The sequence below is a fragment of the Temnothorax curvispinosus genome, unplaced genomic scaffold (genome assembly GCF_003070985.1).
Source record: "Temnothorax curvispinosus isolate PA1 unplaced genomic scaffold, ASM307098v1 QBEX01009904.1, whole genome shotgun sequence".
Lineage (NCBI taxonomy): Eukaryota > Metazoa > Arthropoda > Insecta > Hymenoptera > Formicidae > Temnothorax > Temnothorax curvispinosus.
This window is the reverse complement of record NW_020219684.1, coordinates 7,006-22,815: the sequence shown is the minus strand read 5'-3', so window position 1 is coordinate 22,815 and position 15,810 is coordinate 7,006. Positions and strand designations below refer to the sequence as shown.

General features: G+C 41.9%; 2 protein-coding genes across 5 annotated transcripts in view; both read right to left on the bottom strand.

The window, feature by feature from the left end:
• Nucleotides 1-4,788, bottom strand: part of LOC112459558 — a 7,686-nt gene extending 2,898 nt beyond the window's left edge. Inside the window, exon 1 of one of the 2 annotated variants that reach the window (XM_025023731.1) lies at nucleotides 4,458-4,788. The gene's annotated coding sequence lies outside the window, so the exon portion shown is untranslated. Of the gene's footprint in view, nucleotides 1-3,521; nucleotides 3,914-4,457 lie in introns of those variants that run through there. The other variant, XM_025023730.1, reaches the window with a different exon arrangement.
• A 6,544-nt stretch (nucleotides 4,789-11,332) lies between these two features.
• The window catches only part of LOC112459555 (protein yellow-like), an 8,226-nt gene continuing 3,748 nt past the window's right edge, over nucleotides 11,333-15,810 (bottom strand). For all 3 annotated transcript variants that reach the window (XM_025023728.1, XM_025023726.1, XM_025023727.1), the window contains exons 3-6: nucleotides 14,716-14,873; nucleotides 14,139-14,474; nucleotides 13,421-13,670; nucleotides 11,333-12,643 (exon numbers count right to left, since the gene is read on the bottom strand). In XM_025023728.1, coding sequence (XP_024879496.1) covers nucleotides 11,706-12,643; nucleotides 13,421-13,670; nucleotides 14,139-14,474; nucleotides 14,716-14,873 — 1,682 coding nt within the window. In that variant the 3' untranslated portion in view covers nucleotides 11,333-11,705. The remainder of the gene's footprint in view (nucleotides 12,644-13,420; nucleotides 13,671-14,138; nucleotides 14,475-14,715; nucleotides 14,874-15,810) is intronic.

Sequence of the window (15,810 nt, the reverse complement as noted above, 5' to 3'; positions counted from 1 at the left end):
AATATGTCGTTAATTTAATTAAACAATGTTAATTTAACTAAATATATGTATATGTTAAAAAATTTAAAATACCATGCGATCTTTCTACAGTTATTTTTAAAGTCAACGTGTACACTGTTAAATTCGTAGTGTCCAATTACACTCAATTTGAGTCAATTTTAACCGTTCCTATATAAATCGCCACTGCTCCTACTCAATATGTCAAACAATGTGATAATTTAACTGAACCAATGGAGTTAACTTAAAATAATACTGTTTTGTGTTAAACTAATAAATTTCGGCACAAAAAATAGCTAAAAACAACAAAATGTTATCTGACTCAAAAGATACCGGTTTAAATTTCGTTCTTTAATATTTAACAGTGCACAAGTCGTATTTTTGTCCAAGCGAATAGCAAACAAACGAAAGTAGGCGTGTTGGCTCGAAGAGTCCGATATTTCTTTCTGAGGTCGGCCGGAGAATAAGCAAGATCGCCAAGGAATCGCGTACACGCGGCCGCGACCATACGTTCGCCGACCAAGTTCGCCCGAGGTCTACCGATCCTCATAAGGAAACGCGTCCTCACGGTCCTACGCGTAAAAAGCCACCGCATCACCGTCGAATAATGACCGGCCGATTAAGATTACCTTGGTGGTTCACGGTAACTCGACGGCTGTACTTGACCGACACTCGAGAGCGTGGCTGTCGACAAAAAAAAAGACATTAAGAGGCCTCGGTATCTCGGCCATCTCGGTTCAGAAGGAAGAAAAATTTAAACGAACCGTTTCTTGTATCTTTCGTGAGATGATCTTTGTAGAAAGTCCAAAGTAAATTTACTAAACGGCGTGAAGACTCGCCGTCAGTTTCGCGGACGTTAAATGGAAAATACGGAACAATTAAATGACACGGCTAGTTAACGCCGAGAATTGTTCTACTCGATGCCGGACTAATCGACGGGGAATTTCTGGCGCATTTTCTAGGTCTAGCTACACGAGCCGTGCTAAACCGGTTTCGGGGTCTGTTGACGAATAGTTCGCACAAGAATGCATAAATTTTGCATAAAATTTTTCACTTTAGGTGTTATAATCGGCGATGACGAATGTCACTATATTGACTATCGGTCATTTCGTTAGAAAAGATATATCTCGGCAAGAAATCGAAGTAGCAATCTATCGGAGAAACAATCACAGAAATGATAAAGTGTGGTGGCACTTTATGTGACGAAAATTTCTAAAATTACAGTTGCAACGCTCGCGACGTAACGCAAATGTTGCTTTGGTTAATAGATAAGGAGCTGCTACTTGTAGGTGCATCCCGGAAGAACGCACTATGCGCTGCTTGAAATGAGCGATTCTATCCGGCTTGCGCAAAAAGTGATTGCGTCACCGTACAAGAGATCACTGTGAGGCTCGGGGATCATTTTCCTAAAGACAGCGAGCGCTTTAAATGTCGGTATTATGCAGTCTACTCCAAGCTCCCGCGATAAACGAGTGTTACGCGTTTGCGTAATCGTTGCCGAAGGCATTGATTATATTAAAATGACATGGATATCAATTACGAAAGTAGAGAATGTATATATATACGTGTTTACATTAACTTATGATCTAATAATGACTTCATGTACGTTTGCGTAAATCTATTAGTCAATAATAAATTTAGATTTAGCCACGTTCCGAATGAAGTATCGACTAATTTCAGCTTCAATTATACGTCTAAAGAATATTTTACGTTTTACAAATCTCATGTTATTCTACAAAAGTTAACGTGTACTGTGTGTCGACAGGTGCGATGCTTAATGACACCGGCGTTAATTTGCATTTTCAAGCGCGATGCACATGGTCGAATGTTTATCGTGCTTGAAACTCTCGCGGAAGACATCGTCGCGATCGACGTGGGTGAGATTGGTGCGTTACACGTGTGCGATTGACTTTAAATTTAGGCGGTGAGTAAGCTACGCGCAAAAAATGCCGTTTAAAAATACACGATACTGCTCGATCGGTCCGCTAAATAGGCCAATATCAGTTATCTTGACCCAGATACGGTGATTAATCAGGAAGAAAAGGGAATAAGGCACGGCGAAGATATCTCGCGTGCCCTCCATTCGACGGTCAATTAATGTAAGAAGCAGGGGTGCGGTCTGTCAAGAGAAGCGAAGAACGGAGAAGATCGATACTGGTACGGCGTACCAAAGGTCGTCTTGAAGACCCTTATCGATTGATCGTTCGCACTAATGAAAAAAGTGAAGGGAGAGATAAATTGGTTTTAGTCAATTAGAAAAATTGCCATTCAAGGTCCGGGCTGAATCTTGATAGCTTAATAATAATAATCTGTGAATTTTGTATACTTTTTCTAAACTTAGTAAATTTCATCCTTTAATATTTAAGTTTTAACAAAGCTGTATTTTAAAGACCGAAAAAAGTCAGCGCAGTTTACTAAGTTTGAAAGAAGTATACAAAATTCACAGAATATTATTATTATTAACCTTAAATGGCAATTTCCTTAATTGATTGTATATAATAGTGTCCTGTTTCATTTAAAATTGGTTTCAGTTTTGCGATTTCTATTTACGTGATCGAAGATGCTGCTGCGCGTTTGTACGCGCGAATAATAACAGCAGGTCGGTCTTGCAAGCTATATCGGATTAATCGCGAGTCTCAGAAGACCTTCCTAATGACGTTAATTAGCCGTCGCCGATTCCGCAAAACGCATGCAAAAGTCGTCCCGCGTCAGTATCACGGACGCGAGGAATGCCAGTGTCAAGTGATTTCCAAGCGTCTATACGAAAACGTATCGTCGCGCGTTATTTACGAGGCACGCCTAAAGGTTTCGCCGTGCGAAATCGCGCGCGTATTTTATTTTTATACCTCAGTCATGACCAATGTGCGGCCTTCTTTTACCTCTTACGTTACAACGCAGTTTCTTGGATTTTATGACTTTTACGAAATATCTTCCTCGGAGCTCGTCGGTATTTCGAAGTATCTTTTCATACGATATGTACATATATTCATAGTTTCTATTAATTAAAATAACGATGTCATTAATGATACTTTCATTAAATTAATTATTTTATTTTATTTTATGACTTAAATATTTTTATTAAAATTTTCATTGTAATGTTTTTTAGTTTCTTTGTTTTGGTATGATACGTTGGGTCGAGTAAAAGTCATTTTTGTTAATAATTTTACATGATTTAGAAATAGCGAACGGCTAGAATGAAAACTGAAGTCTATATGAACGCGATTGGCGCTATTACAGCACTATAAAACGGTCTATGAACGATCAGTTACATCATCACCGAGCCACCTTGTTTACGCGTCACCGTTTGCATTCTGTTACCTTTGTCATCGGCAATTTAGCGTTCACTTTCGATCGGCGGTTCAATTAAAAAGAAATTAATGCATCGATATCACGAAGTCGCGTATATCCGAGTACTTCGACCCGCCGATAAAATACAATACAACCTTTAAATGTCACCGATCGTAGAACTGCGCGGAGGAAAGGTATCTCGGCGATTCACGATTCTCTCGGTGCTCCGTACTCACTTTTTTTCTCGGGGAGAAAAATCTCGTTAGCTCCTCTCTTCTCTCCCTCGGGATCGATCGCGCAGGTGCACGGTGCGTGCCGACTCGGGGAAACGTACGCGGATGCTGCACACACGAAGGAGAACCGCGAGACGTGACGTGCGTGACGCGCGGCGCGCGGGGCGCGGGGCGAGAGGCGAGAGAGAGAGACGCGGAGGAGATCGCACACGCAGAGGTCCAGCAACGCGCGCGCGTTCCGCTCGCAATAGGAGATGACCAGAAACTGTGCCAAGAACAGTTGCCGCGGCGCGGCCGCGCCAAACCGCGATGTGGCATACACCTACGACGCGCCGTTACACCTACATCGGTGCACCAACACCGCGGCGCGTCGGAGAAGGCCTACACGCGCGTGTCGGCTCCGCGGTGCGCTACCGCGACTCCGACTCACGCGAGCGGGCGGGCCGTGTATCGCTGGTGCCGCGACCGCGGCGAGATGCGGTGGAGAGCGCGCGGGGCTCTCTCTCTCTTTCTCTCTCTCTCTCTCTCTCTTTCTTGAGAGTGCGAGGCTCTCGAGAGCGCTCGTGCTCGATCACGCTTTTCTTTTTTATTACGGATCGAGACTTATCTCCGCACGCCTGCAAAGGGACCGCGCGGCTCGCTCCTGCCGAGGCGAGGGTGAACTTTGCCGCTCTCGTACGATCATCCGTACGTTTTGCGTCGCGCGTCTCGCTGATCTCCGGGAAAGTCGCGGCGACCGCGACTTTCCACGCGCGTCGCCGCGTCTCCTCGACACGGTCGTTAACTCCGAGAAGTCTCAAGTCGCGCGGCGACGAACCGGCACCCGTTCCGAATTAATGAAGTTTCACGCGACTTTCCTTATACAGATGTGGGAAAGGATGTTTTCGATTTTCCTGAGAGCTGTCTCTATTTTTATTAAAATCTTGTCTGGATACTTACATGCGGTACCGCTGCACGAAATAGGACGAGAAACTCTCGATATTCCAGCACGCAGTCGCGAGGTCAAGAGCGGAGTAGACGTTTCTGCTTTCTGCGTCTTTAGAATTGTAACTGAATTATCAGCGGACACATACGAACGCGATGATAAAAGTATAAAGAATAAATTTGCTTTGCGAAAAGCAATCAATTTGTGACGTGAGTGACACGTGCCCTTTCAAATCGCAATTACGTATAGCGTGTATAATATTATGCGTATATCGCTGTTACGCCACAATGTAATTTCCGCGATAGGTTCTCGAAGAAACAGTCCGAGACATAGAGTCGAGGCACTGCGCTACACTAACATGCTCGTTAGTTTGCGCACGTTGGGCGACCTCGAGATAACATCGCGATGAACCGACTGACATTGCCCCGCTACATTTGCGCGCATAGGTAATGAGTGGTTTTACACGCGGGGACGACGATTCCGTATCACTGAAATAAGAATATTCGTTCGATTCGCTTCGGCAACTTCCGACCAAATAAACTTTCCTTGTACACATGTATATACACATACATAATCTATATTACACATGTGATATGTATTTTTTATTAATAAAAGATATTATATGTTTAGCGCACGTGAAAGTGGAACCGCTCTCGCAATGTTTATTCCGGAATAATAATTATAGTAATTAAATCCAGTTTAGCACAATCAATTTATTCTTGACCATAATATTTGATCGAGAATTACAATCCGCCACAACTTATAAAATGGTTGCGAAAAGGAGTAATATATATAATAGTATTTTTAAAAGGGTAGTTCAAACAATTCTAGGACTTTGTTTTTCTATAAACGTTATAAGATATATGTATATATAATATATATATTTATATTTAAAAAAGAAATATTATTATAAGAAGTGTCTTCGAGAAAAATCAAAAGAATAGCAAGTTAAAAATCGTGATTATAATTAGTGGTCAATATGGAGTTTGTTCGAAGAAGCTTGATATTATATAAATTATAACAAAGCATAATTTTATAAGCGTATTTTCAAGAAAAATTAAAAGAATAGCAAGTTAAAGATTGTGTTTATAATTAATAATATGCGCGGTAAATTATTTCGTTCAAGACGATCTTGAAATGTGCAGGAGCGTTAAACCAGTTGCAGTGTTTCAGGCTGTCTTACTTTTACTGTACAAATGTGTGCTCCCTTCGAATACCCCTTTCTTTATTCCTAATTTTTTTATTTCCTTATAGTAAATAGATTTATTATTCCTACTTTTAAGCATTTAATCCAAATGTAAAAATTTTTTAAATTTTAATTTAATATTCTGTCCTCAGCGCAATTACATTAAAATTGAAAGAAAACGAAACATCGGAATTTTACACGTCTATCGATGGCAGGCGAACGTGCAGTTGTTCTGTCTACTTAACCTGTCAGGTTAAGTAGACTACTATTTATTATAAAAAATATTTGTTAAATCAAAAATATTCAAAATTGAAAAGTTTAAATCGAGAATGATTTTAAGGACAAAGGATACGCTCGAGGTTGAATTAGTTTTAGCGTACCGGTTACACAATGTCTGGCTTTGTACCTCTTGAGCTGGAAATATTTTCCATAAATGTCTTCGGCCTGGTAAATATCTCAACAGTGTTCACGATCAATACCTCGTAGAATTTAAATAAAATTCGAAGATTTTTATTCTTTTACAATGCTTCTAGGATCGTAAATCGTAAAGGTTAATTTCAACGCGCACACATTTCAATTATGCATGTTGTGATATTGCAAATTTGTCAGTTACACTTTTACATATACATCGACCATCCAAATTATTTTGATTGCTATTACATATTATCATATATTACATATTACAATATAAATATAACATAATTATTGTTTACATTCATGATTAAGTATAAAGATTTATATGAAATATAAGTCGTAAGGATTTGATATGTTCGCGTAATGATACTTGTCCTATTTGAACACTGATAATGAGTGTGTTGCATCACTTTGTCAAGGTCAGCACCACTTTGAACTGGAGCTGGCTCAAGTGGGATCGACAACTGGAGAAGATCTCGAACTTCTCGGTTTCGCAACCCGACGAATTAGATGTGGAGGATATCGACTGGCTTAAGACGAGTTAGCACTTCGTGTTATATATACTCGACATAAAAACCCAATTCTTATTGTATCGTACTCTGACGCGATCTCTAAAAATATTCTCATCATAGAAGTAGAGCTAAGGATGACAAATTTCTTCAGTTCTATTGTGGGTTGTCGTCGCACGGTTTATCATCGATCGCATCTTGCTCCTCGCATACGTGGCTAATATCTACACGATAATAACGCGAAGCCGGCAGAACTTGCTCGTACTTTGGATGGTGCTCAGTCTTTTTAAAGATATCGTTTTGGAAGTCATCGTGATTGTCGTCACTTTCCTGCTGTGGCGCAAGGGAAACGGCTCGACGTCGCTCCTCTTTGAGTTTATCGCAGAGAAAACAGTAAATCTAGGTAAGTAAATGGAAGTAGAACTGACGAAAGGTCCACAGTCAGGGACGAAAGGTGCACAGTTGTAGCACAGGCATAAGATACCTTGCTCAAACAACAGAAATTCTTTGTGAAAACATCGATCGTTCCAGTTGTCTCGACCTGCAAATGGTGCACGACCTTCAAGTGGTACACGCAGCTGCGAAGGATGGCGAAAATCCGCAGGTTCGCAATAATCGCGCGGAGAAGCATCGCGAATATCGTCAATATTCCCGGCAGAGTCAACCGTTCTTTGGACGACGAGTGTCTCGGCATAGCGATAATCAGACGGGGCAAGTACGCGAGTCTGTTGAATCTAGACAGGCTGTCTGAGGAATTGTCCAGCAGAGCGAATGCCAAATCCTTAACGACTCTGATCACCGAAGACACAAGCGACACGAATGATTACAATTCCGACGTTAACGACTTGAGCGTGGCTGAAAAGTCGATGAGGATGCTGAAGGTAACCGCAGAAGATGTAATGGACGCGCGTGCCAGGATACAGGAGCGATCTTATTGGGAAGAACAAGACGTGACAGCGAAGACACCTGAAGTGATAGAAGGCATAGTAGCGCAGTTCCCTTTGGAAAAGATCGAAGAAGAAGAAATGATCGATGCATCGAGAAATAAACAGACGGCGAAAGATGGCTTACAAAAAGCGGTAGATCGCGCTTGGGGAAAAGAAGACATTATGGGATATTTTTCGGTGAATAAAAAAGAGGAAATAGATAGCGAAATTATTCCGGTTGACGGGAAAGAACAGAATTCGATTAGAAACCAAGAAGATATATTGTTAATAAAAGGCAACGATGTCACTGACAAAGTAGATAATCACGCGAAATCAATGGAATCTTGTGACACTTACGTGACAGCAAAAAAGAAAAGAAAAGAAGAAGAAGAAGGGGAAGTCGCAAAGATTGTGCAGTATTCTTCATTCCAGGGTAAGACTGCGAGAAGCATGGAGGCTAAGCCGTGTGCCTCCCTCGTGAGAAAATTAGAAGCGAAATTCTGTCTCGTAAACCAGAAGGAGAAGTGGATCGACCGAGTTGATCGCAGAAAGCATCCTCAAGTCAACGCGCAATTAACGCCAACTGGTTCAGGCGCGAGTAAGAAAGAAAGCTATAAAAACTCGAAAAAATGCGCGTGTCACCGTGCCTTGCGCAATAGTTCGAAAACCGGCAGACACGTGCGATCAATCGGTATCGATGGTAAGAACGTTGAATACGATATTGATGGAAAGGATTTCAGGTTCTTCACACCTATTGTCAATATGCAGAGAAGCAAACTCGACAGATCTGCGTTGAAATATTCAGAAGCGTACCGTTTAAGAAAGCAGATCCAGAAATGGGAGGAATCTCGCGGAAAGCAGTCCCGGGGAAGCGAGTCTTCGGCCCAAACTGCACGTCCCTCGGGATGCGCGAGGAACGTCGTCGACGCGGCTGATAAATTATCCACAATTGTAAATTGCCGAAAAAGCGCTCAGATTGAAACTCACGATGAATCGATGATGATGAGCGACTCTTTTAGTGAGCGACATAGATTGAAACACAAGCAGATGCGAAGTGAACGATCGGTCGATCTGCGTTCCGTTTACAACGTGGCGTCATTTAAGGAAAAGAATTACGCGGAGGCACACGAGACGAAGACGAAGGCTTTAGAGAACTGCAATAATTTTACGTCGAAGTATAAAGGAGAGACGAAAGCGAGAAAAAGGCACGATCTGCCGCCGGCGAATGTCAAACTATCGATTGAGGAGCGCGAAGCGATAGAGCTGAGAGCTTTAAGGGCTTATAACGAGCTTACTTTGTCGGAGGACAAGAGAGAGTTGGAAGTGAGAAAGGAACACGACTCGTCCTTGAATTACGGACGATTGGCGAAGGAATCTGAAGTGCCGGGGACGAAAGTTTTACAAACTTATAACGATCCCACCTTGCCGGAAGATAAAAGGGAGGCAGAAAGAACAAGGGAGCATAATTTGTCGCCGAGTTCCCAGCAATCGGTTGACGAACGAAGTGCTTCGAGAGTTCGTGACGAGCTCATACGGCCGGGAAACGAGAGAGAGCCGCGCACTGAGAGAAAACGCGATCTATCGAGAGATGAAACGCCATCGGAATGCGAAGATGTCGAGGCTCCGACAAGCGTCTATAATCGTCTTTCGATGGGCAGCTGCCACGGGAATATCACGATCCCCGTACATCGGAACGCGAACCGCGGCTCTGATCTAAATGATCGTTGCGCAAGACGGGCGCATATGTCGCTGAATCTCAGAGAGATCACGAGGAACATCGAGTGCACCGTTCATCCGCGAGGCATTATACTGACCAACAAGAATCTGCACGGTCAATTCTCGGAGGATGGGAGATTTCGCGAAAGTCATCAGCGCGATATCGTCGACGACAACACCGCCAGCACGTTGCACAGCGCTTTCTTCTTCAAGCCCGAGATCATAGCGCGGGTCTTCCGGCGCGCTCAGACGAGGTTCGGCGAGTCCTTCCCGAATTTCCCGACGTTCCGGCGGGAGGACCTCGACACGGAGTTCGTCTGCCGGGTGAACAACGAGATGGTCGTGCGCAATCGGGACTCGTTGTTCGATCTCGAGCGTATGGTGGGAAACGATCGAAACGCTCTTGCAGATCCGGCGTTCTCTCGCAATGCTAATGACGATCGCCGTTCCGGAGGCGAGCGCGGCCACGATCTGTGCATAATATTCATCGGTCGGGAACAGATACCGAGCGAAACGGAAACCGTGATCGTGGAGGATTCGACGACTCGCGCCCGGGAGAACGCGCGCTCGAGCGTTGAAAGTACTCGAACGACGAATATTGTGATATTCGACGAGGATTGCAATCGCGCGGGCAGCGCGATTAACGATAATTTGCCCGTCCGATTGATCACCGGTGTATTAAGAAACTTCGATATTGAGATGCCGGAGAGAAGTATACGCGATGTTGCGTCACCGAACGATGAGTACAAAGAGTACGTAAGTAATGTGAATGTACATAGCAATCCTCAAGCTCGAGAATCCAATGCGGATGACATAAATCTCGACGAAGAAAATAATAATAAGTGCGATAGAATTTCTTCGCGTAATAACGCGGACGTTGATGATGCAATTCACGAAATTGAGCAAACTTTGAATTCAAGTGATGATAATTGTCCGGATGACGTAAACGTTACATCGTATAATTTATTAGAAAAATTAAATAATTCGAGAGATGAAAAATATTTAAGCACAATCGATATTCATTCTGAAAACGAGAATAATTTATCCCTCGAAAGTACTTGTAACAATACAACGTTACAATTATCTGATAATAATAATAACAATGACACGTTGGATAACAAAAGTGAGAAAAGTACGTTTAATCGTATTTTTAAGAATTCTTCGAAATCATCTTTCCCCGGTCCGTCGTCATTTATTGAATCAGATAATTGCCACGCATTAAGATCGTGTGATGAAGAGCTTCAAAAATTGAGCCAACTTTCAGAGAGCGCAGCTACGTTGAATAATCAAAGAAAAGAGTCAACATCGAATTTAAAAACTACGAACTGTGATACAATTCCACAATTTCGGAATATTGAAACTTTCAAATTAGAAACTACGATGCACGATGGCGCAAAGAGCGAAAACGAAAGTACAGAGGTTTACAAAGAAGCAAATGAATTTTTGACAGAAAAAATTTTCAAGATGCATTCAGACGATAATCTTCACCAGGATGATAGTTTTTATTTTACTTACGAGAGAAACGATGATCCAGGAACACCGGTTTCGTTGGAAGACGGCAGTTTGATGGAGGACTTTTTAACCGATCCCATACCTTAGCTCTCTTAACACTCCTTAAATAAGAGATTATGCATAATTCTCAATAACAGAAATTGAACGTGTTGTTAGCTTACATAGATATTTAGTCTTTAAATAACATTTAACGTAGACATCGCGTAAAGTGAGCTATCTGTGCAAAAATTAATCTGTATATAATACAAAAAAATAAGATACCAAATATTACAAACTTGGTTATTTAATTACTAATTTCCGTTATTAAATTACAAATAATCTTTTGTAATAGAGAGATATTGCGATGCAACTCTGAATTGACAAATTTGTGATTACAAAACATCATTATCATCATCCTAACAAAATTTTGTACATCTTCAATATGATAAGTGCTAATTATGTTTGAAGTTGATCGATCGATTTTGACATGAGATAATATTTAAGCAATCGTCGTAAATTAACAGGAATGTTACCCGCGATAGCAATATATTTCACATTTATCAGATATAATAAATTTATATATATTTAGTAAAAGTTTTATACAAATACAGTTTACGTATGTACAAAATATATTTATGCTAAAAATTTTACATACAATTGTCTAATCATTGGTAACTCGGAAGACTTGCACTGCTTACAGTAATAGGAATATTTAAATAACGTGCTTGTGCTAAACAACGTGTGTTAAATATCGTACAGTGATAAGTATGTCTACTAAACCGTTCAATTTATCATAGTTTACAATTGGCGATAATCAAAAATGCAATAAATAAACGGAATAATCTAAGAAAAGAAGTCTCCGTGAACAATTCGATGTTTAATGCTAATTCAGTGCTGAAGACTTCAATACTTAGACTTTAAAATAAGAGAAATTTTAATATTTAGAAATCTGTAATTGAAATTATGGAAAATTAATTTAATATGACGAGGTGTGTATGAATAGACAGCGATGGCCCGTTTTCAGCAAGTATCGTCGAGGCCCGGATCCGTGTCAGGAACCACGTAATTAGGATCGCAGACGGTATCCCTGACAGCCTCCTTAACGTTCGCCTTGAACACTCTGTAATTAACGCTCCCGCTATTCAGTGTCCCGTACAAATACATCGGCAATCGGTTTGAGAGCAGCCACACACTTTGATCCGTCTCGTGATCCACTTTAATGTCGTTCGGGAACACCAAGGACTCGTTGCTAGTCCCGATCACTCCCAGATTCTGCGGTATGTATTCCTTCCTGGTGTCCCAGCACCACACGGAGTCCCTGGTGACCATGTTGAAGAACATGACGCCGTTCCTGTCGATGGCGGACCCCGAGGCATGGCCGTAATCCTTGGCTCTGGGCTTCCCGACGGGCATAAATTTTTCCGTGTTGTATTCCCCGTTTTGTTTGTCGAAGACCGACGTGGACACGGCGAACTCCCGGAAGCTGGACATCGGATGGAAGAACAGCGTTCTGTCGTTGTGAACGTCCACGGGGCTGAGCGCTATCCCGAATATTCCGTCGGTCCATTGGAACTTTATACCGTGCAGCTCGTATCTGGACGCCAGGGGATCGGGATAGAAGAAGTGATGCTCGATTCTGAAGGTGGAGTCCTTGAAGAAGTCGTATACCACGATACCGTATCGCCAGACGTCGGCCAGGTACGCCACCGCGGAGCCGCAGTCATTGTTTCTGATATCCACCGCGATGTTGATGTACAAGGAGTCCTGTTTGATCTGCTCGTCCGGCAGCGTGTACTTCCTGATGAGCGTGTCGGTGCGTAGATCAAAGATGAATATGGCGGGCGGACAGAGCTGTTTGGATCTTTTGGCGAGCTCCGTCTTGCCGGAGTCGAGGACCCACAGCCGATCGCACTCGTCCACTTGAACTCGAAAGACTGACGTTAAACTCTCGCAAGTGCCTGGAAAGAGATGAAACGAGTTCAGATAGAGTGGATCTGTAGATAAACTTTAAATAAATTAAATCTCGCGGAAATTTTTGCCGTTTCTTTAGCAAAGCTATATTTTTTCAAATTGGTTTAAAATTTCTTTACGTTTCTCTTTGGTTCGTTAACTTACGGGCTTGTTCTCTCGTGAGACATTAAATATCTCTTAACAGTGTTCGCTGTTGTTTCGTTAAACAGGGAATGGTATGGTAAGACGAGTTCATTTGTTGTCGCGAGACAATTAGCGTGAGAAATTCTTTTACTCAGTTTCCGCGTTTTCCTGATTGCAATATTATTTCTTGATTGTGGAAATAATATTGCTGTTTCTTATATTCTCAGACTCTTCGTGTAGGCTTAATGCTAGTATAATTCACAATCAGTTCTCGCAGAATCTTTCTACGCGCGAATCACTTTCTTATCTTCACATTGGAACTAAAACTGTATTTTGGATTAGTAAGCATTTTTCTCAAATTTCTGTCGCGTATTTCGAGGCACATCTATTTTCTAGCTAAATTTAAATTTACAAAATAAAAACAGCTCAACGGATTGTTATTTCGGTAGCACTGAATATTTATCTTCATTAACTTCGAAACTTCGTTAACTTTAAGATTATCTAAAAGTGAAAATAACTATAATTGCATATGGTAATTAATTATCAAGAATAATCCCGTGCACATTAAAACCTCGAAATTAGTTTTCAAAAAAAACGGCAAAGAACTTTTCGCGGGATCTGATAATTAGCATAGAGATAACCTGGCTGATGCCACTGCCAGTTAGGGTACGGTTTTAATTTGGGGCTCCTCGTCTTGGAATGTCTGGGTACGGTAGCCAGAGTCGCCGGTATGCCAGTCCTCCACTTTGGCAGAGTAATGAAGACTTTATCGCGCCAAACCTCCAGGCCCAACGGCAAGTTATTCTCCGCAATATAGTCGCCATCGAATATAGCATTATCTCGCGCGTCGATACTGTCGAATTCAAAATCAATCGTGGACCAGGCGTACACCTGTTAAAAGAAAAGGTATAGATGAATATAAAACCTGTTGCAAAAAATCCACAATAGTTATATCATCCCGAAATGTAAATAGTTTTTCGTCAATGAAACAATTTCTATTTCATAAGATAAATCTGTAAAATGGGACAGTGACCTTTTTATCACTTTGATATATTATATAGATATATATAATAATCGATTATATTTGAATGCAGCATGCAAAAATGTTTGTGAAAAAATTACTGACAAGTAGAAAAGCGTGATCATGACGACCGTTGACTTATTATTTCTTATATTAATGAAACTGCGCGTATTAACAGTATGATTAACAATTTGTTACACGCAGATGGCCTGTATCAAATTGTTCGAGAGACTTTCTTCACGTCGAGCATTACGATTCAGAATCGCCGACATGTAGATGTTGTGAAACCTTTCGGGCACTTTCGCCTAAACAACAAAAAGCGTCACGTTGTCACGTACTAGTTCCATAGCGGGACCAACGTAATCGTCTATAATGCGTCCCGGCTCGAAACCGTCGCCGAAATCGTGGAAGTCCAATTGATTGACCGAGTGAGGATCCGCGCGGAACAAATCGATGGCTCTTCCAACGGGTCTCGAGGGGCCGCTTCTTCCCAAGTTGTTGGATGTAGCAACGCGATGCCGTGATTGTGGCGTCGATCCGTAAAGATTGCCTACGTTCGTGGATATCGGTGATTTTTCCTCCGGCTGGTGATTATCGCAATTCCGTGAACGTGACGAGCCGGCGTGTTCATCGTAAGCCGACGATGGAGATGGGGAATCTTTGTAATTGATGTTCTAGCAAGGCACGACGAAATTTCATGAAACACGTTATTATTTTAAATAAAATAATTCTAAACAAACTAATAAATGTCGTAAACAAAAGCAAATATTATTACATGTGTAATACATTTTTTTTTAGATATATATCTCAATTCGAAAATTTAAAGGAAAAATTAGTTAAAGATAATTTGTAATCAATTTATAATTGATTATGTATATATAAGTTAATAATAAAACTGTTTATGTTGCGTCTTACATGCGTCGAAAAGAACTGTGGAGTGAAAATGGCCGAAGTCAACGGCAATGCGGGTGCCTGAAGATCCCTGGATAGAAAACTGGGACCCGTGTAAGCCGCAAATTTTGGGACGGCCAGTAGCGACATTGACAGCAACCATGGTACCGTGCTCGCCATACCTGTGAAGCAGAATTTAGAATGCGCCTTCCACATGATAAAATTTACATTTTTATGACGCGAAATTGCGTCAAATTATTGCGTTCTGTATGACTACATCATTATAACCGTTATAAGTTACGAGATTCAATAGGAATTGTAAGATTAAATGAAAATGAACGGAAGGTCGGGCATTTTAATGTTCCTAATAGAATTAGAAATGCAGTGAGATTTTCGCGGAGTCACACATCCCGCGGTAATGTTATCTCTCCTTTATTGAGGTAAGTGGGTCTCCGCGTGCACACACAGCGCGAGGCAGTCATCAATATTCGATGGGGGCACCGGGTGCTCGATTAAATGTTAATCATCTGTCAGCATGTGATGTATGATGCATAATACGTACGAAAGCGCCGCATTATTCGCTGACATGAATATCGGAGCGAAAGCGATTTGCGATGATGAGTACGCTGATCGTTCCTTACTTACTTCGAGCGGCGCGGTAGGACGTGTCTTCTTCTTCGGCGTCTATTATATTTGGGACCCGGGAGACTCGGGAGCGGCGTTAAACTCCTATAGCTATATTCGTCCTAACGACGTACTGTCGGTGCGACGATGTCGAGCGCGAGGGAGACGAGTGCTCGGGATGGCACCATGGATGTTACGCGACTACCATATACCACTATCCGGGTCGTAAGTGTGTCTTAGATCCTACGAAAGGAGAGAATGGCGAATCCCTTCTCCCGAAGATGATTTTCCCTCTCGTCTGTATTACAGGCTCACGGGCTCGTAAGTCGCGGTATAGGTCATTGGTGGATGGGTTCATGGGAACTCGAGCGTGGATCTGCTCGAGTAATGCATCGCGAATCAGGAGATCTAGGGCACCGAACGAAGGCTCCGCGGCGGCTCCCCTTTTTATTCCCAATTTAATAAAGATCAGCGCAGTTGCACCGATAAATCTTT